The sequence below is a fragment of the Mesoplodon bidens genome (assembly GCF_964165515.1).
Source record: "Mesoplodon bidens genome assembly, chromosome: 3".
Taxonomy (NCBI): domain Eukaryota; kingdom Metazoa; phylum Chordata; class Mammalia; order Artiodactyla; family Ziphiidae; genus Mesoplodon; species Mesoplodon bidens.
The window spans coordinates 143,937,664-143,958,774 of NC_138178.1; the positions used below are offsets into that span (position 1 = coordinate 143,937,664).

The 21,111-nt window shown below is 36.3% G+C and overlaps 1 protein-coding gene across 4 annotated transcripts in view; it reads left to right on the forward strand.

Moving 5' to 3' along the window:
- Positions 1 to 21,111, forward strand: part of PALS1 (protein associated with LIN7 1, MAGUK p55 family member) — a 107,138-nt gene that overhangs the window by 48,601 nt on the left and 37,426 nt on the right. For all 4 annotated transcript variants that reach the window (XM_081229978.1, XM_081229980.1, XM_081229979.1 and 1 more), the window contains exons 4-6: positions 2,765 to 2,973; positions 19,196 to 19,273; positions 19,834 to 19,980. In XM_081229978.1, the coding sequence (XP_081086104.1) occupies positions 2,765 to 2,973; positions 19,196 to 19,273; positions 19,834 to 19,980 (434 nt within the window). The remainder of the gene's footprint in view (positions 1 to 2,764; positions 2,974 to 19,195; positions 19,274 to 19,833; positions 19,981 to 21,111) is intronic.

A 21,111-nucleotide genomic window follows, 5' to 3' on the forward strand; every position in this document is an offset into this window, starting at 1 on the left:
CTTTAAACAATTACTGAAATTTTAAACAGAAGTCTCATTATCCACTCAGAAAGTCTATCCTCTCCTTAAGATTGTAGTCAATTACTTTAACTACTTTGTTGGTTTTGTAATTCTTTTTCCTTTTAAGATATTTAATTGTTTTCCTGTTTTGCTCTAAAGATACTTTAAGGCTATTGAATTCTTTATACTCAGGGAATTCTTTATACACTTAGGTAATTCTGTGGTAACTTCTTCGAATTTGATGAAATCTGACACTCCATATTCTTCCCCCACCCCAGCTTTATTGAAGTATAGTTGGCAAAAAAATTTTATATATCTAAAGTGTACAATGTGATATTGTGAAATATTTACCACAATTAAGTTGATTAACACATCCATCACCTCACATAGTTACCTTTTGTGTGTGTGGTGAGGATGCTTAAGATGTACTCTCAGCAAATTTCAAGCATACAGTACAGTATTATTGACTGTAGTCACCATTGCTGTCCATTAGATCCTCAGAACTTATTCACCTTAAAACTGACAGTTTGTACTCTTTGACCAACATCTTTAAATTTCCCCTATCTATATTCTGTCTACTCTTGTAGATAACATTAACTTATGGTTAAATTCTGGCTATTTCTCAAGTTTTATTTAGTTCTGGATCACAACTTCTTAGGTCATTCAAATGACAGTTTTGACTTTCAATTTTTTTTCCAGTTTTTTGGTACATTTTAAATTACTAAAGAGCATATATAATTTTTATAAGGAGAGCTAAAGCTGCTTTGATTTGGGGGGAAAAGATAGGGAACTTCAGAATCAACAGAAGAGCTATTCTCACCTATAAAATATTTAACAACTGTTAACTAGTAGGATACAAGATAAATAAGAATCAGTAACTTTTCTACAGGCCCTGTGTGAAGAAAACTAACGGAAAGACTTAAACCAAGAGGTTTTTGCTTTTTTTTTTTTTAATGCGGCTGTATAAGACACAGATATACACAGATACTATCTACTGAAAGTTTTTCCCAGAATCATTTACAGTTTTAATTTTAGTCAGCATCTCAATAGGTTTTTCTTTCTGGATGAATAGGAAATAGAGAGTGAGGAGGTATCTTAAAAATGATTCTGTAGCTCATTTGAAGTCAAGACATTTTTGAAAAAGTAATGAGCAAGTATTTGTCATATCAATATGAGCAAAGACTATAATACTATTATAAGAAGATTGTGGTTCTGATAGACCAGTGGACTAGAAACAGACCCTGATATATGTAAGAATTTTGTGGTATCATAAATCAGTGGAAAAGGAGGGATTATTCAATAAATGGTGTTAGAATAATTGGTTAACCATTTGGAAGAAAAGAAATGAAGTTAAAATTTCCCCTCAAATCTATAACAAAATTCCAGATAGATTGAAGTTAACTACAAAATAGAAGCCATTAGAAAATTTAAATGTAGGTAAACATTTAATGACCTAGGGGAAGGAGTTTATAAGCTTAGACAGTGAAAGAAATCACACAGGAAAAGGTGGATCATTCTTAACACATAACAGCTGAAAACTTCTACAATAAAGGTACCACAAATGCAATTAACAGACAGATGGAAAAATTAGAAAACTATTTCCAGCAAATGTGACAAAGTGTATACATGTGCACATATCTACCTCTTGGGGGTCAGAGAAGAGATAAACTGTAGTTCTTAACCATTTGGGGATAACCCTCTTCCAGAAAAATGTATGTGCTGCACGTGCACACTAATGGGAACGTGCATATGTACACATGCCCCAAATTTTCAGTAAAATTTTAGGAGACTCACATGTTCATAGGAGTTCTATGAACCACAAAAGAAGTGCCTGAGTAAACTTCAACCTCCCTGTTAAAGAAATGGAAGGTTTTTAAAAATGGTAATTTTGAATATTGGTAAAAATTTTGGTAATGGGTTATAAATTAGTAAAGCCTCCCTAGAAAACTCTTTGGCTTTTAAAATGTCAGAATCTTATTTAAAAATTCTGTTTCTTGGAATTATTTTAAGAAACATCAGAATCTCAGACATTTTTACTGTACATAGCAGTGATCATTATGTACAGAAATGCTCATTACTTATACTAGCAAAAAATTGGAAGCACCCTGAATGCTCAACTTAGTGTAATGGTTATTATAAGTTTTAGTTTAGACATAGAATAGAACATCATGGAGCCATTATAAGTTTTTTAAAGACTGTTTGATGATGTGGGAAAACAATTAAAATGTCCTGTTATTGCCGATGCAGGGGACACGGGTTCGTGCCCCGGTTCGGGAAGATCCCACATGCCGCAGAGCAGCTGGGCCCGTGAGCCATGGCTCCTGAGCCTGCGCATCCGGAGCCTGTGCTCCGCAACGGGAGAGGCCACAACAGTGAGAGGCCCGCATACCGGAAAAAAAAAAAATGTCCTGTTAAATGAAAAAAGGAAATGCCGTATGATTTTTTTTAAGTTGTTTCTAAGTGATGGGACTATTGGTGGTTTTAAATTTTTATTCATTTATGTAGTCTATCCTTCATTTATTTTTATAGTGATATATATTAGTTCCATAATTAAAACGTTCTTGAAAAAAATGTTATTCTGTTGTATAATTTTTAAAGTCTTACTTAAAAATCAGTAAAATGACAGTGATTTGACACTCAAAAATATTTGCAAGTTTTGTTTTTCTTGAAAACTTTGTTATTGTTTCAAGAAATTTTATTTTAAAATACATGTGGAATTAAGACAGAAAATTAATTTTTGGATACCTTTTCCTTCTCCTACTAGAAGTGGAAGACCTGTTTTCTTCACTTAAACATATCCAACATACTTTGGTAGATTCTCAGAGCCAGGAGGATATTTCACTGCTTTTACAACTTGTACAAAATAAAGATTTCCAGAATGCATTTAAGATACACAACGCTGTCACAGTACACATGAACAAGGCCAGTCCTCCATTTCCTCTTATCTCCAATGCGCAAGATCTTGCACAAGAGGTATGTATTCTGAACATCTCATTGACATAGAGAGAATAATTGTTAGTGATAGTAAGGCAGCGTTCTTGGAAAATACTGGTGGGAATATAAGGTTTGTTAGAATTAATTACTGCTGATCACGTGTTAATAATTTATTGTGTTAGGAAAAATTTGCTTATGTGTATTTTACCCTGAAAAAAATATATGCTTAGTTCACAGTCAGGACTCTGTTTCATGAAGAGAATAGCATTAGATTTGTATATACAACTACATATTTGCATAGTAAGAGAAATATTTGTCTAAATTACTAAAGGGGAAAAATTTTAATGCTTGTAGTATAGTTTTATTTTAAGCATTATACATTATAAACTGAGATAAATGAATACTGATGAGATTAAGTTATATTCGATAATCAGGTATCATAAATATGTAACTTCTAAGATTTGTTACTTGTAGATATTTTGAAGTTTTTCCTCTATAGATACTGTATAGAAGGTCCAAAATAATTAAATTTTAATGTACAGTGAGAGTTTCTTGTGTTAACATGCTGATATTTAAGTTCTAGTGTCTGCTGCTTGTTGATGTTTAGTGTTTAATGTGTTTTGCAAACGTATTTTATTTTATTTATTTATTTTAAAAAGCATTTATTTGGCTGCGCCGGGTCTTAGTTGCAGCACGCGGCATCTTTAGTTGTGGTGTGTGGGATCTTTAGTTGTGGCATGCAGGATCTAGTTCCCTGACTGGGGATCAAACCTGGGCCCCCTGCATAGGGAGCACAGAGTCTTAACCACTGGACCACCAGGGAAGTCCCTCTGCAAACATATTTTAAATTGAAGGTTTTAAAAGGATGTAAGTAAGCCATCTCCTATTTTTGGGGGGTGGACATTCTGTCATTATTACAGGATTTTAAGTTATTTTGGTATTATAAAAATGAATAATTCTGGAAGCCCATCAGGTAAATCTATTTCACTGAACCCAGACACAAAACAGAAAATGGGCTGAGGGAAGGGTAGGACTTCCAGAGCTACAGACACGTAAAATAGGTCAGGAGGCACTTTCTGAATTAGCACAGAATGTATTTTCTTCATTTAGATGCTTACAGTGAGCGAAGGTCCTATGTGCAAGAGTGGCAGAGAGAAGTCTCATGTTGCTCAGGATAGCAGTGTGACCTAGGGACCTGTTCCTAGAGGGGAAATTTCCCATCTGCTAGTTAAAAGACCTAGTTGAGACCTATTCTTTGTGCTCATTTTTTATTATTGAAATTAAATATGCAGAATTTTTCATTAATAAATTATCCCTGTAGTTTTACTTATAGTTTAAATGGGTTTCCTGAAAATTCCTTATAGAGATTGAAATAGCTGACAGTACTTTGATCTTATTTATTCACAAATATAGTGTAACTTTTATTGTGTAGGGTTGGGAGGAATACATAATAGATAATTGTAATCCTTCTCTTCCCATTTAGGAGAAAGGTTTATCCAGCTAGGTACTGTGACTTTGTTTTGTTAAGAACAGTAGGTAGAAAAGAGAATGATATAAGCAAGAGAGATTTAAATTGCTCCATTGGAAGAAAGTGACACAACAGAAAGGGTGGAAAGAAAGGGAAAAAAAGGAGGCAGTGTAGCTTTAAAGGGTTTTAGGAGTTGAGAGGCAAAGAACTAGAAGTGGCTTAAAGAATAATGCTTTGAGAGAGAAAGAAATGGTTAAAAAGGACTTTGAAAACTCAATTTTGAATATTAGATTTAGCATAGTTAACATGTACATGGTTCACAATTGTAAAAGTATTGATTCCATATCAAGGAGATTTTCTCAAAGTTTGCTTTCACAGCCTTCAGTAATACTTGAGAATTGTATTGCTTTGGTGGTGGTGGGATAGTAGGTGATTAGTGACATTGGGCTGAGACTGGTCTTAAAATGAGTGCAAAATGACTAACCTAGTTGGGGCAACAACATACGGTTGTGCTACAAAGTGAATGACTTCCCCTGGAGTTGTGCGTGCACAACTGTGTAGCAGCCCTGACTTGACAGTGCATAACATGTGAGAAAAGGATGTACTTGGAACTCATCAAAGAAGAGTGTTAAATCTGATGATAAAATTCTGAAGGTTAAATGGACTCATTGCTTTTATTTTACAGCTGGAAAAGCTTAACAATGACCTTATTCAACCCTTCTGTTTTATGTTTCTGAATATTGAGGCCAGGTGAGGTTTTGTGACTGGGATGAGACTACTAGGCTACTCATATGCCCGTTGCCTAATTTTTTGCTTTTTAGCATTCATAATTCCAGCTTTTTTCATATACAGTATTTAAAGGAAGAAATTACCTCATGTTTCAGTTAGTATATCATTTTTAAATGGAAATTTAATCCAAGTAAGTAAAAAAACCTCAAGAATTTGATGAATGTCTTAACACATTAGGAAGTGTTCTTTGTTTTTATAGCTTAAAATATCAGTTAAATATTAAATATCATATAATAGATAATACAGCTTCTGAAAACTTCAGATACTGAGATCCAGATTATATCTTTGACAGTCCAGGATACTCATTAATAAATGTAAAACAAGTTTTTTGATCATTAAAGTGCTTTTATCAAGAAAAGGTTGAGAACCTGGGTTTCGTTAAATGAACTTATTGCTTATCCAGTAAAAATGCAAGCCAACAGACTAGAAAATGGTATTTGATTATTTGATTTTGAGATAGTGAGGTATATACGTGTATAAGTATATATATAACAAAAACTTGCATCCAAAAGAACTGTCGCAAATTAACAAGAAAGAGACTACTCAGTTTTTTTTTAATGGGCAAAGGACTTGAACAGACACTTCACAAAAAGAGGAAACCCCAACAGCCAGTAAGTATGAAAAGTTCAGCATCATTAGCTAATAGAGAAATGCAAATTAAAACAAAATGAGAGACTACTGCATAGACACCAAAATGACTAAAAAATTTTTTTAAAGACTGGCAATGTTAAATCTTAACGAACTTATGGAGGAACTGAAACTCTGATAATGTTACTGGTGGAGTATAAATTGGTACTGCCACTTTGGAAAATGTTTGGAAATGTCTGCTAAAGCTAAAGTACCTATATCTGTGACCCAACATTTTTATGTCTGGGTATGTACCTGAGAGAAATGAAAACATATCCACACAAAGGCTTAAGCATAAACGTTCATAGCAGCCAGATAATCATTAGAAGTTGGAAAGAACCCAGATGCCCATCAACCAGTGAAAATTGAGTTAGACTCTCACTGTGGAAGAAAAATGAGTTAACAATCACAATCTAATGAGAAGTACTATGATGGTAGTATGAAAAAGGTACCAAGAGCATAATGAGATGTGCCTACTTCAGTAGGGGTCGGGGAGAGGCAGACATGGCAGAGGAGGAGATTTGGGAGGAAGGAAGAAACAGAAAATTTAATATGCTAAGTCCTGAAGGACAGTTGGGAATTTACCTGAAAGCCCAAGAAAGAGGAAAAGCCTTTCCACTGGCAAAGGGTTCAAAGATAGTAGTGACTGAGAAAGCCTGGCATATTTATTGAACAATGAGTAAGGAGTAGGATATGATTTTCAAGATAGAGTCCAGATCCTGAAGGCCAGATAAGCCATATTAATAAGTTTAAATTTTCTTATGATGGATCCACATTGGTAAACATTTTAAAATAATTAAATTACATGAATAGATGAAAGGAGAAAACCATATGGTCAACTTGATGCAGAAAAGACATCTGAAAAAAATTTAATACCTTTTCCTTGATAATGAGAATTCTTAGAAAACCAGGTACATTTTGTTAACTTGATGAAGAACAATATCAGAAACTAATAGGGAGCATCTTACCTAATGATGAAACACCCAACATGTTGCTTTTTTTTTTTTTTAATTTTTGGCTGCGTTGGGTCTTTGTTGCTGCGCGCGGGCTTTCTCTAGTGACAGTGAGCAGGGGCTGCTCTTCATTGCAGTGCACAGGCTTCTCATTGCGGTGGCTTCTCTTGTTGTGGAGCACAGGCTCTAGGCACGCGGGCTTCAGTAGTTGTGACACACGGGCTCAGTAGTTGTGGCCTCGGGCTCTAGAGCGTAGGCTCAGTAGTTGTGGTGCACGGGCTTAGTTGCTTCATGGCATGTGGGATCTTCCCAGACCAGGGCTCGAACACGTGTCCCCTGCATTGGCAGGCAGATTTTTTAACCACTGTGCCACCAGGGAAGTCCTCAACATGTTGCTTTTTAAGCCTGGAATAATAAAAGGAATCTACAGACTCTCACCACTAGTATTCAACGTTTTTCTGGAGGTACTAGCTAGTGCAGTAAAACAAGAAAAAATCATGAAATATAATGTTGTAGGGGAACAGGGAAAATGTGAATAGGTTTAATTAGTTACTTTGAAAAACTAAAACCTTGATTCATTTGGTAGTCAACATGAGGCTTATTAAAGTATAGATAAAATGTGTATACACACAGATATCCTATTTGAAAATGCAGGCAAAGAGATATTGAGAGAAATAATAAATTAACAAGGCTATCTCTGGGTGGTGGATATATAGGTAATTTTCTTGTCTAGATGTTGATGTGTTTCTCAAATTTAATACACAAAAGCCACTAAAGAGAGTTCAAAGCAAGAAATTCATAAGTGATTGCAGAGCTACCGAAGGATTTTAAACAAGAGTTTGATATAAACAGGCTTCCAGTTTAAAGTATTATTCTGATAACATTGTGGGAGATGTGTGAGATCAAGAATGGAGTCTGGCTTAGAGTATGGAGGCTAGTGTAATTGTCCAGATGTAAGATTTTGAATAGCCATTGAACATGAAGTGAAGAAATATTTAAGTAGAAAATTAGGGCCTCCCTGGTGGTGCAGTGGTTAAGAATCCGCCTGCCAATGCAGGAGACACTGGTTTGAGCCCTGGTCTGGGAAGATCGCACATGCCGTGGAGCAGCTAAGCCCATGCGCCACAACTACTGAGCCTGCACTCTAGAGCCTGTGAGCCACGACTACTGAAGCCTGTGCACCTAGAGCCCGCGTTCTGCAACGAAGAGTAGCCCCTGCTCGCCGCAGCTAGAGAAAGCCCACGCACAGCAACAAAGACCCAATACAGCCAAAAATAAATAAAATAAAAGAAATAAATTAAAAAAAAATTAATAGAACAGATTGTCCCCATGTGGAGAATAAAGGTAAAAGAGGCATCAAGGGTGACTTCCTGCCTGTTCTTCTTTGTACTGAATTCATCAAACATTGAGTGCTGTTTGCCAGGCATTCTGCCAATAGCCAGATACAGAGCTGAATAAGATACAGTTCCATCTTCAAAGAGCTCAATCTATTGGGGATACAGTCACATCAACAATTTTAAATCAGATGTACTTAGACTTGTAAGATGAGTACATGTTATCTAGGCAAGTTGACTAAGGCAGTTTAGGTAGATGGGACAGCTAGCATAATCACAGTCATCCTGGGGAGACAGCATAGTGTATGTAGGGAACAACAAGCAGTTTATGGCTGGACCAGAAAAAGTTAAGGCATGAGGAATGCCAGGAGATAGAGCTGGAAAAGAGGCAGGAATCATATGTGCTAAGGATAATCTTATAAGGAGCTTGGACTCGATCCTTTAAGTGACAGAGAGCCAGCAAGAGCTAGAATGGTTATATTTGTATTTTAAAGTTTAAAAGGATATTTAAGGACATAGAAAAATAAAGTATTTTAATAACTAGTATCGGGGATTTCCCTGGTGGCTCAGTGGTTGGGAACCTGCCTGCCAATGCAGGGGACATGGGTTCAAGCCCTGGTCGGGGATCCACGTGCCGTGGAGCAGCTGAACCTGTGTGCCACAACTACTGAGCCTGCGCTCTGGAGCCCGTGTGCCACAATTGCTGGAGCCCACGTGCCTGGAGCCTGTGCTCTGCAACAAGAGAGGCCACCGCAATGAGAAGCCTGCTCACCGCAATGAAGAGTAGTCCCCGCTCACTGCAACTGGAGAAAGCCTGTGTGCAGCAATGAAGACCCAACGCAGTAAAAAATAAACAAATAAATTAATTAATTAAAAGAATAATTAGTATCAAATTGAAATAGTTATACTGTTATAAAACAGTATGACTAGCATGATCTCATTCTGGTAAAAGTAAGAAGTAAAGGATATACACAAAGATTTTCTCATAGTTTTGAGGTTATGGGTGTATTTTTGATAACCAACTTTATTGAGATATAATTTACATACACTTAAAATTGGTATGCTTCATTATATAGTTCAATATTTTTGGCACATGTATACACCCGTGTAATCTACCACCACAATCAAGTTATAGAAACATCCGTGAATGCATGAAGCTCCCTTAATTTCCTTTGTAGACAGTAACCACTTCCCACTCCCCAGGCCCTAGGCAGCCAGTGATCTGTTTTCTGTTTTTACAGATTTGCCTTTTCTGGAAATTTCATATAAGTGGAATAAAATAATATGTAGTCTTTTATATCTGACTTGGTTTGGTTAGTATAATGTTTTTCAAATTCATCAGTGTGTTGCATGTATTAGTAGTTTGAACTTCTTGTTGAGTAGTATTCCATCATATGCATAGCCTACAATTTGTTAAACCACTCTCCTATTGGTGGATATTTAGGTTATTTCCATTTTATTCTAGCGGATGTGTAACAGTATCTTGTTTTAGTTTGCATTTGCATATGTTGAGCATTTTTTCATAAGCTGTTTCCCTCTCCTGGAAAATATTTTGATCTTTTCCCCATTTTAAAAATCATATTGTAAATTTTATTGAGTTGTAAGAGTTCTTAATGTACTCTAGTTACAAGTCCTCCTGTCAGATGTATATCTCTTGGTGAATATTTTGGTAAAAACAAGTATAAGAATATAGGAGGATATATACCAAATGATTCTCCCTAGGTTTGGGGATTATGGTGAGTTTTATTTCCTTCTTTTGGATTATCTATTTTCTGATTTTTCACATTTAACATATACCATTTCTGTAATTTAAAAAAATTAGTTTAAAATGCTCTGAAGGAAAATAGAGAAGGTATTTTAGCTAGAGAAGACTACAAGATCAAGAGAGAACTTTTTTTTTTTTAAAGATAAGAGATTAGAGGGCTTCCCTGGTGGCGCAGTGGTTGAGAATCTGCCTGCCAGTGCAGGGGACATGGGTTCGAGCCCTGGTCTGGGAGGATCCCACATGCCGCGGAGCAGCTGGCCCCGTGAGCCACAATTACTGAGCCTGCGCGTCTGGAGCCTGTGCTCCGCAACAAGAGAGGCCGCGATAATGAGAGGCCCGCACACCGCGATGAGGAGTGGCCCCCGCTTGCCGCAACTGGGGAAAGCCCTCGCACAGAAACAAAGACCCAACACAGCCATAAATAAATAAATAAATAAATAAATAAAAGAGAGATTAGAGCATTTTTATAGCCTAATGGAAAGGAGCCAGTATGATGTAAGAATAGCCTTTTAATTCCTTAGGCCTTTGTAGAAGTAGCTTATGTTGTATGTTGACACTAAAATAGGCAACAACTGGATTAATAGGGGAAGGATATAAGCACTTAACAGGAGTTGAAATTTCTTTAGAAGGGACTATCTCAGAGGTGCTAGGAACTGATTTAAAAGTAAAAATAGGAGGGAATTCCCCTGCAGTCCAGTGGTTAGGACTTGGCACTTTCACTGCCATGGCCCCAAGTTCAATCCCTGGTAGGGGAACTGAGATCCTACAAGCCGTGCAGTGCAGCATGCATGCATAAATAAATAAATAAATAAATAAATAAAAAGTAAAGATAGGGCTTCCCTGGTGGCGCAGTGGTTGAGAGTCCGCCTGCTGATGCAGGGGACACGGGTTCGTGCCCCAGTCTGGGAAGATCCCACATGCCGTGGAGCAGCTGGAGCAGCTGGGCCCGTGAGCCATGGCCGCTGAGCCTGCGCGTCCGGAGCCTGTGCTCCGCAGCGGGAGAGGCCACAGCAGTGAGAGGCCCGCGTACAGCAGGAAAAAAGTGTCTATACACAAAATTATTGAGTTGACTTTGTACATTTTCTTCACCATTGGTGCATTTCTAATCCAAAATTTTCTTTCTCCCTCAGGGTTACTTTCTTAGGGACTATAAATTTCATTTTAAATTAACTGGGATTTCATATATTTAAAAAAGAAAAACACCCTGTTTTAAAAATCAGCATTTAATTATTCACAGTTTTGGATTACTGCACTTGACCATTAGTAAGACTTTAATCGAATTCCTGCAAAAGATAATAATTGCTGTGCCCCCCTGTTTATACATATCGAACTCTACATTTAGAAACATGTTTTTCTAGGTACCAAAGCCAGAGGACAGGCTAGTTTTGATGCTGTCATTGCTATGATCTACTTGTGGTCAAATTAGTTAATCCCCAAATTATCATCTCTTAGGTTTAATAGGGGAATTACTTTAAAAATTATTTAAAATAACCATAAGAGGTATTAGAGAATTACGAGATTCCTGTTCTAATCATGAGTTACTTTGTTTTTAATTAAATAATTAATCAATCAATTAATTTAATTTTGGCTGCGTTGCGTCTTTGCTGCTCTGCACAGGCTTTCTCTAGATGTGGCAAGAGGGGGCTACTCTTTGTTGCGGTGCGCGGGCTTCTTACTGAGGTGGCTTCTCTTGTTGTGGAGCATGGGCTTTAGGCGCGCGAGTTTCACTATTTTTAGCACCGGGCTCAGCAGTTGTGGCTTGCGGACTCTGGAGTGCAGGCTCAGTAATTGTGGTGCACAGGCTTAGTTGCTTCGTGGCATGTGGGATCTTACCAGACCAGGGATCAAACCCGTGTCCCCCACACTGGCAGGCAGATTCTTAACCACTGCGCCACCAGGGAAGTCCCAATCATGAGTTAGTTTTATTAAAAAATTACACTATATATTAATTTACTTCTATATGTTTTCATTCATGATGATAATTTTGGCTTTGTTAATCTGCATTGCTGCAAAGTGCTCTTTTTGGTACTTGAGTTAGGAAGTACAGAAAGGAAGAAAATCAGAGGTATTAATAATGAAAACATATATAGTATAATGTTTGAGGAAAACTAGTCCACAGAGCAAATTTGTACCTTTAAATATTTATGGTAGAAAAAAAGATGGAAAATAATTTGACTGAACATACAGCTCAAGTGATTACAAATTGAAAAGGGAAATAAACTAAAGCAGAAAAAAGGAATTAAATTATTTAAATGGAAAGAACAATAGATTTAACATCAAAAACTGGTTTGTTGACAAGCACAAGAAAATAGAGAAACCTTTGACAAGTTAGATGAAGAAAAAATACTAATAACGTTAGGAAAGAAAAAAGAAGCATAGATGCAAACACAGGAGAGTAAAAAATTATAATTGCAGCTTTATGTCACTAAATGTGAAAGTGCTGTCAAGTGGGCGGTTTTTGTAAGAAAATGTAAATTGCCAAAAGTGACTTAAGAAAAGATAACCAAAAAAAGTAGTAACTATAGGTAAAATTGAAAGTTGGAAATCCACCCCTAAAATAAACTACCAGGCCCAGATAATTTTACAAGCTCTATCAAAACATTAAGGAACATATGAAACAGTTAAATAAACTGTTTTCATGTATAAATGTTGACTATTTCCCAACTCATTGTGCTAGAATAGGATAGATACTAAAAACAGTAGTTCTGTAAACCAGTGTATATAACTATGCTCACCAAGTCTCTAATCCAGTTTATGAACATTAATATACAAATCTTAAAATGTGAGTAACTCACATCTAGAAATATATTAAGGTAATAATTTACTATGTGCTAGGTAGTGTGCTAAGCAGTTTATGTGGATTATCTCAATCTTTTAAGAACCTTACATTGTAGGTGCCAATCTACAGGTGAGGAAACAAAGACTAAAAAAAATTCTTCGTAACCAAGTGGAGTTTATCCTAGGAGTGCAGAAATTGCTTGACTTGGGTACATTTTTTAATGTGATTCACTGTAGTATGGTGGTTGTTTCATTACTCTCATATAAATTTATCTGTTAGTCTGTAACTTTAAAATGTCATCTCTGATTTAAAATGTAGTTACATAAACATATGATTAAAACACTATAAAACAGCAACATAACTGTTAGGACAGTTCTTTCCTTATATAATCAATATTAGTCTCTTTTACATAGTATGTTTGCAGAAATTTTCAAGAAGGAAATACCTCATTCACAGGCATAAATAAAAATGCTGTTGTCAATCAGGTAACAAGATTGAAAACTCTGAGAAAAAAATACTTTTTTAAAGTTATAATTCTCTTTAGTGCTTTTCTTTCTTACAAGTAGTTTTTACAATTTCTTTTCAATTTTTATTTTTTTAAGCAGCAGGTTCTTATTAGTTATCCATTTTATACATATTAGTGTATATATGTCAATCCCAATCTCCCAGTTCATCACCCCCCACCACCACTTTTCCCCCTTGGTGTTCATATGTTTGTTCTCTACATCTGTGTCTCAATTTCTGCCCTGCAAACTGGTTCATCTGTACCATTTTTCTAGGTTCCACATATATGTGTTAATATACGATATTTGTTTTTCGCTTTCTGACTTACTTCACTCTGTATGACAGTCTCTATATCCATCCACGTCTCTAAAAATGACCAAATTCCGTTCCTTTTTATGGCTGAGTAATATTCCATTCTGTATATGTACCACATCTTCTTTATCCATTTGTCTGTCGATGGGCATTTAGGTTGCTGCCATGACCTGGCTGTTGTAAATACTGCTGCAGTGAACATTGGGGTGCATGTGTCTTTTTGAATTATGGTTTTCTCAGGGTATATGCCCAGTAGTGGGATTGCTGGGTCATATGGTAGTTCTATTTTTAGTTTTGTAAGAAACCTCCATACTGTTCTCCATAGTGGTTGTATCAATTTACATTCCCACCAGCAGTGCAGGAGGGTTCCCTTTTCTCCACACCCTCTCCAGCATTTGTTGTTTGTAGATTTTCTGATGATGCCCATTCTAACTGGTGTGAGCTGATACCTCACTGTAATTTTGATTTGCATTTCTCTAATAATTAGTGATGTTGAGCAGCTTTTCATGTGCTTCTTGGCCATCTGTATGTCTTCTTTGGAGAAATGTCTATTTAGCTCTTCTGCCCATTTTTGGATTGCTTTGTTTGTTTTTTTAATATCAAGCTGCATGAGCTGTTTATATATTTTGGAGATTAATCCTTTGTCTGTTGATTGGTGTGCAAATATTTTCTCCCATTCTGAGGGTTGTCTTTTCGTCTTGTTTGTAGTTTCCTTTGCTATACAAAAGCTTTTAAGTTTCATTAGGTCCCATTTGTTTATTTTTGTTTTTACTTCCATTACTCTAGGAAGTGGGTCAAAAAAGATCTTGCTGTGATTTATGTCAAAGAGTGTTCTTCCTTTGTTTTCCTCTAAGAGTTTTTATAGTGTCCAGTCTTACAATTAGGTCTGTAATCCATTTTGAGTTTATTTTTGTGTATGGTGTTCAGGAGTGTTCTAATTTCATTCTTTTACATGTAGCTGTCCAGTTTTCCTAGCACCACTTATTGAAGAGACTGTCTTTTCTCCACTGTATATCCTTGCCTCCTTTGTCATAGATTCGTTGACCATAGGTGTGTGAGTTTATTTCTGGGCTTTCTATCCTGTTCCATTGATCTGTATTGCTGTTTTTGTGCCAGTACCATATTCTCTTGATTACTGTAGCTTTGTAGTATAGTCTGAGGTCAGGGAGTCTGATTCCTCCAGCTCCGTTTTTTTCCCTCAAACAGCTTTGGCTATTCAGGGTCTTTTGTGTCTCCATACAAATTTAAGGATTTTTTGTTCTAGTTCTGTAAAAAATGCCATTGGTAATTTGAGAGGGATTGCATTGAATCTATAGATTGCTTTGGGTAGTATAGTCATTTTCACAATGTTGATTCTTCCAAGAACATGGCATATCTCTCCATCTGTTTGTATCATCTTTAATTTCTTTCATCAGTGTCTTACAGTTTTCTGCATACAGGTTTCTTGTCTCCCTAGGTAGGTTTATTCCTAGGTATTTTATTCTTTTTGTTGCAGTGGTAAATGGGAGTGTTTCCTTAATTTCTTTTTCAGATTTTTCATCATTAGTGTATTGGAATGCAAGAGATTTCTGTGCATTAATTTCGTATCCTGCAACTTTACCAAATTCATTGATTAGCTCTAGAAGTTTTCTGGTGGCATCTTTAGGATTCTCTATGTATAGTATCATGTCATCTGCAAACAGTGATAGTTTTACTTCTTCTTTTCCAATTTGTATTCCTTTTATTTCTTTTTCTTCTCTGATTGCTGTGGCTGGGACCTCCAAAACTGTGTTGAATAATAGTGGCGAGAGTGGACATCTTTGTCTTGTTCCTGATCTTAGAGGAAATGCTTTCAGTTTTTCACCATTGAGAATGATGTTTGTTGTGGGTTTGTTGTATATGGCCTTTATTATGTTGAAGTAGGTTCCCCCTGTGGACACTTTCTGGAGAGTTTGTATCATAAATGGGTGTTGAATTTTGTCAAAAACTATTTCTGCATCTATTGAGATGATCATACAGTTTTTCTTCTTCAATTTGTTAATATGGTGTATCACATTGATTGATTTGTGTATATTGAAGAATCCTTGCATCCCTGGGATAAATCCCACTTGATCATGGTGTATGATCCTTTTAATGTGTTGTTGGATTCTGTTTGCTAGTATTTTGTTGAGGGTTTTTCCATCTGTATTCATCAGTGATATTGGTCTGTGATTTTCTTTTTTTGTAGTATCTTTGTCTGGTTTTGGTATCAGGGTGATGGTGGCCTCATAGAATGAGTTTGGAAATGTTCCTTCCTCTGCATGTTTTGGAAGAGTTTGAGAAGGATGAGTGTTAGCTTTTCTCTAAATGTTTGATAGAATTCACCTGTGAAGCCATCTGGTCCTGGACTTTTGTTTGTTGGAAGATTTGTAATCACAGTTTCAATTTCATTACTTGTGATTGGTCTGTTCATATTTTCTATTTCTTCCTGGTTCAGTCTTGGAAGTTTATACCTTTCTAAGAATTTGTCCATTTTTTCCAGGTTGTCCATTTTATTGGCATAGAGTTGCTTGTAGTAGTCTGTCATGATGCTTTGTATTTCTGTGGTGTCTGTTGTAAGTTCTCCTTTTTCATTTCTAATTTTATTGATTTGAGTCCTCTCCCTCTTTTTCTTGATGAGTCTGGCTAATGGTTTATCAATTTTGTTTATCTTCTCAGAGAACCAGCTTTTAGTTTTATTGATCTTTGCTATTGTTTTCTTTGTTTCTATTTCATTTATTTCTGCTCTGATCTTTATGATTTCTTTCCTTCTACTAACTTTGGGTTTTGCTTGTTCTTCTTTCTCTAGTTCCTGTAAGTGTAAGGTTAGATTGTTTATTTTAGATTTTTCTTTTTCTTGAGGTAGGATTGTATTGCTATAAACTTCCCTCTTAGAACTGCTTTTGCTGCATCCCGTAGGTTTTGGATCATCATGTTTTCATTGTCATTTGTCTCTAGGTATTTTTTTATTTCCTCTTTGATTTCTTCAGTGACCTCTTGGTTATTTACTAATGTATTGTTTAGCCTCCATGTGTTTGTGTTTTTTTATGTTTTTTTCCCTGTAATTGATTTCTTAACTCATAGCATTGTGGTCAGAAAAGATGCTTGATATGATTTCAGTTTTCTTAAATTTACTGAGGCTTGATTTGTGACCCAAGATGTTATCTATCCTGGAGAATGTTCTGTGTGCACTCGAGAAGAAAGTGTAATCTGCTATTTTTGAATGGAATGTCCTACAAATGTCAGTTAAATCTGTCTGGTCTATTGTGTCATTTAAAGCTTGTGTTTCCGTATTAATTTTCTATTTGGATGATCTGTCCATTGGTGTAAGTGAGGTGTTAATGTCCCCCACTATTATTTTGTTACTCTCGATTTCCTCTTCTGTAGCTGTTAGCAGTTGCCTTATGTATTGAGGTGCTCCTGTGTTGGGTGCACATATATTTATAATTGTTATATCTTCTTCTTGGATTGATCCCTTGATCATTATGTAGTGTCCTTCCTTGTCTCTTGTAACATTCTTTATTTTAAAGTCTATTTTATCTGACATGAGTATTGCTACTCCAGCTTTCTTTTGATTTCCATTTGCATGGAATATCTTTTTCCATCCCCTCACTTTCAGTCCGTATGTGTCCCTAGGTCTGAAGTGGGTCTCTTGTAGACAGCATATAGATGGGTCTTGTTTTTGTATCTATTCAGCCAATCTGTGTCTTTTGGTTGGAGCATTTAAGCCATTCACGTTTAAGGTAATTATGAATATGTATGTTCCTGTTACCATTTTGTTAATTGTTACGGGTTTGTTTTTGTAGGTCCTTTTCTTCTCTTGTGTTTCCCACTTAGAGAAGTTCCTTTAGCATTTGTTGTAGAGCTGGTTTGGTGCAGCTGAATTCTCTTAGCTTTTGCTTCTTTGTAAAGCTTTTGATTTCTCAGTTGAATCTGAATGAGATCCTTGATGGGTAGAGTAATCTTTATTGTAGGTTCTTCCCTTTCATCACTTTAAGTATATCATGCCACTCTCTTCTGGCTTGTAGAGTTTCTGGTGAGAAATCAACTGTTAGCCTTATGGGAGTTTCCTTATATGTTACTTGTCATTTTTCCCTCGCTGCTTTCAATAATTTTTCTTTGTCTTTAATTTTTTGTCAGTTTGATTACTATGTTTCTCGGCATGTTTCTCCTTGGGTTTATCCTGCCTGGGACTCTCTGCGCTTCCGGAGGGTGGCTATTTCCTTTCCCGTGTTAGGGAAGTTTTTGACTATAATCTCTTTCAATATATTTTCGGGTCCTTTCTCTCTTCTCCTTCTGGGACCCCTGTAATGCGAATGTTGTTGCACTTAATGTTGTCCCAGAGGTCTCTTAGGCTGTCTTCATTTCTTTTCAGTCTTTTTTCTTTGTTCTGTTCTGTGGCAGCGAATTCCACCATTCTGTCTTCCAGGTCATTTGTCCATTCTTCTGCCTCTGTTCTTCTGCTGTTGATTCCTTCTAGCGTATTTTTCATTTCACTTACTGTATTGTTCATCTCTGTTTGTTCTTTAATTCTTCTAGGTTTTTGTTAAACATTTCTTGCATCTTCTCTATCTTTGCATCCATTCTTTTTCTGAGGTCCTGGATCATATTCACTATCATTATTCTGAATTTTTTTTCCAGAAGTTTGCCTTTCTACACTTCATTTAGTTGTTTTTCTAGGGTTTTATCTTGTTCCTTTATCTGGTACATAGCCCTCTGCCTTTTCATCTTGTCTTTCTGTGAATGTGGCTTTTGTTCCACAGGCTGCAGGATTGTAGTTCTTCTTGCTTCTGCTGTCTGCCCTCTGTTGGATGAGGCTATCTAAGAGGCTTGTGCAAGTTTCCTGATGGGAGGGACTGGTGGTGGGTAGAGCTGGGTGTTGCTCTGGTGTGCAGAGCTCAGTAAAATTTTAATCTGCTTGTCTGCTGGTTGGTGGGGCTGGGTTCCCTCCCTGCTGGTTGTTTGGCCTGAGGCAACACAGCACTGGAGCCTACGTGGCTCTTTGGTGTGGCTCATGGCAGACTCTGGGAGGACTCACACCAAGGAGTACTTCCCAGAACTTCAGCTGCCAGTGTCCTTGTCCTCACAGTGAGCCACAGCCACCCCCCGCCTCTGCAGGAGACCTTCCAACACTATCAGGTAGGTCTGGTTCAGTCTCTTATGGGGTCAGTGCTCCTTCCCCTGGGTCCCAGTGGGCATATTACTTTGTGTGTGCCCTCCAAGAGTGGAGTGTCTATTTCCCCCAGTCCTGTGGAAGTCCTGCAATCAAATCCCGCTAGCCTTCAAAGTCTGATTCTCTAGGAATTCCTCCTCCCTTTACCGTACCTCCAGGTTGGGAAGCCTGACATGTGGCTCAGAACTTTTACTCTCGTGGGTGGACTTCTGTGGTATAAGTATTCTCCAGTTTGTGAGTCACCCACCCAGCAGTTATGGGATTTGATTTTACTGTGATTGCGCCCCTGCTGCTGTCTCGTTGTGGCTTCTCCTTTGTCTTTGGATGTGGGGTATCTTTTTTGGTGAGTTCCAGTGTCTTCCTGTCAATGATTGTTCAGCAGTTAGTTGTGATTCTGGTGCTCTTGGAAGAGGGAGCAAGTGCACATCCTTCTACTCCGCCATCTTGAACCCGTTTTCCAGTTTTTACAATTTTAAATCATACTTTTTTTGAAAATAAAAATCTTTATAAATGCTGGTGATAGTTTCTATAACCTAGGAAGAATATTCTTTGTTTCTTAGGTACAAACTGTTTTGAAGCCAATCCACCAGAAGGAAGGACAAGAATTAACTGCTTTGCTGAATGCTCCACATATTCAGGTAGAAAATGGAGAGAGCATCATATATGTGGTTTTTCCAGCATCCAAAATCACTTTGAATCAGAGTCTCTTGGGCTAAAAGAGACCTCACATATTAATGTATCCTGTTTTGATTGCTTTCAACTCCCACTGCAGAATAATTAGTTGGATTATATATTTTTGTACTTAAAGTTAACCACATTATTTTTGAAACAACGTATTATTCTTTACAAATTCCTCCCTTTTTTGGTCATATTTTTCCATAAATTTTAATTATCTATGATGTTGGACCCTTGAGGTAATTTTGTTTTTTATGAAGTTTAATAAGCATTTTAGACTTTCAGAACTCATCCCAGAGTATTCCCTATTATACCTAACAAATCTTTAGTTATTATTAGCTATAAAAGATACAGGGTTGCATCTGTACTTCAGCTGGAAAGTTTGGAAAGAGATCTGAATATATAATTAATTACAGCACTTCTTTTAAAGGTTTAATGATACTATGTACATGATTAGGTTAAAATCTCTCTACAGAAATAAATCATGCTGTTACTTTAAATGCTATGGGTTTCTTTGAAACAGGCACTTTTACTGGCCCATGATAAGGTTGCTGAGCAGGAAATGCAGCTAGAGCCCATTACAGATGAGAGAGTTTATGAAAGCATTGGCCAATATGGAGGAGAAACTGTAAAAATAGTTCGTATAGAAAAGGCTCGAGATATTCCATTGGTAAGTGTCCCACATCTCTGATATAAGATCCTTTCTACACAGGGGTCTTCTGTATGGCATATAGTTGAAGACCCTTTACATTTCTGATAGTTTTTCTCTTTGGAGGCTAATTTTTTGGAATTCTTTTATGTTCTTCCTCATACTCCTTATTCATCTGAGAAATAATTTGTTCATCTTTTCTCACCCATAATTTGATGAAAATAATAGCTTGTGTAGTAATTGTTGAACAAAGAAGGGACAAGTAATCTGCGTCATTAGTCTGCCAGCTTTTTAAAAAAACAGTGGAATGTCTGATCTTTTCATTCAATGTGATTACTTATATACTTCACATATACTTAGAAGTATGCATTGTTTAATGTTAATATTTTGTAGTTTTTATATGTAGAATGTCTTTCTGTTAGTCTGCTATCATTGACTTAATTTTCTTTATTTTCAGAGAAATATTTTTGAATCCTGAGTTCTCAAATTGTCTTGCACAGTGTGGTACATGAAATAGGGACTGTATGTTATTAAAGGGCATTTTATGTAACTAGGTTTTTCCCCACCAGAAAGAAAGAAATTGGGAATGTTATGACAAAATTTTAAAATAAAAGTTCAGGAGAAAAGTGTTACAAACTGTCTACTTTCAAACTTTATTCTGTATTTCATATTTCCAGTTTTTGAGTGTATATATTGCAGTTGTACTTCCAATTTGTGTAATAAATATTAATGTTTAATACATTTTAATGTGAATTGGATGCAGCTATAATATTTAACATTTTGATAATTAACCAGATTAGTATTCATCTCTTTATGATATTTTGAATTTAAAAAGACTTTTAGTTACAAGTCATGTTCACTAATTATACCTAAATATAGTATAACCATTTGAATAGCATCCAGCATATAGAGAACAAATTTGATTATAGGCTTTCACATTGTTTTTGAGCAAGTGCATTTTTATGCTGTTGTATGCTTCAAAAGTCTGATTTTAGAATTTTAACGAATGGAATGCTTCTGAAGCAAAAAATGTGGGGGAAATGATCAGCTTTGAAACCTAATTGCCATGATTATTCTAGCTGTGTAAATACATTTTTTCTCAAGATGAAGGCTAGAATTGTGGAAAAATAAAAATTAAAAAATGAGGAAATG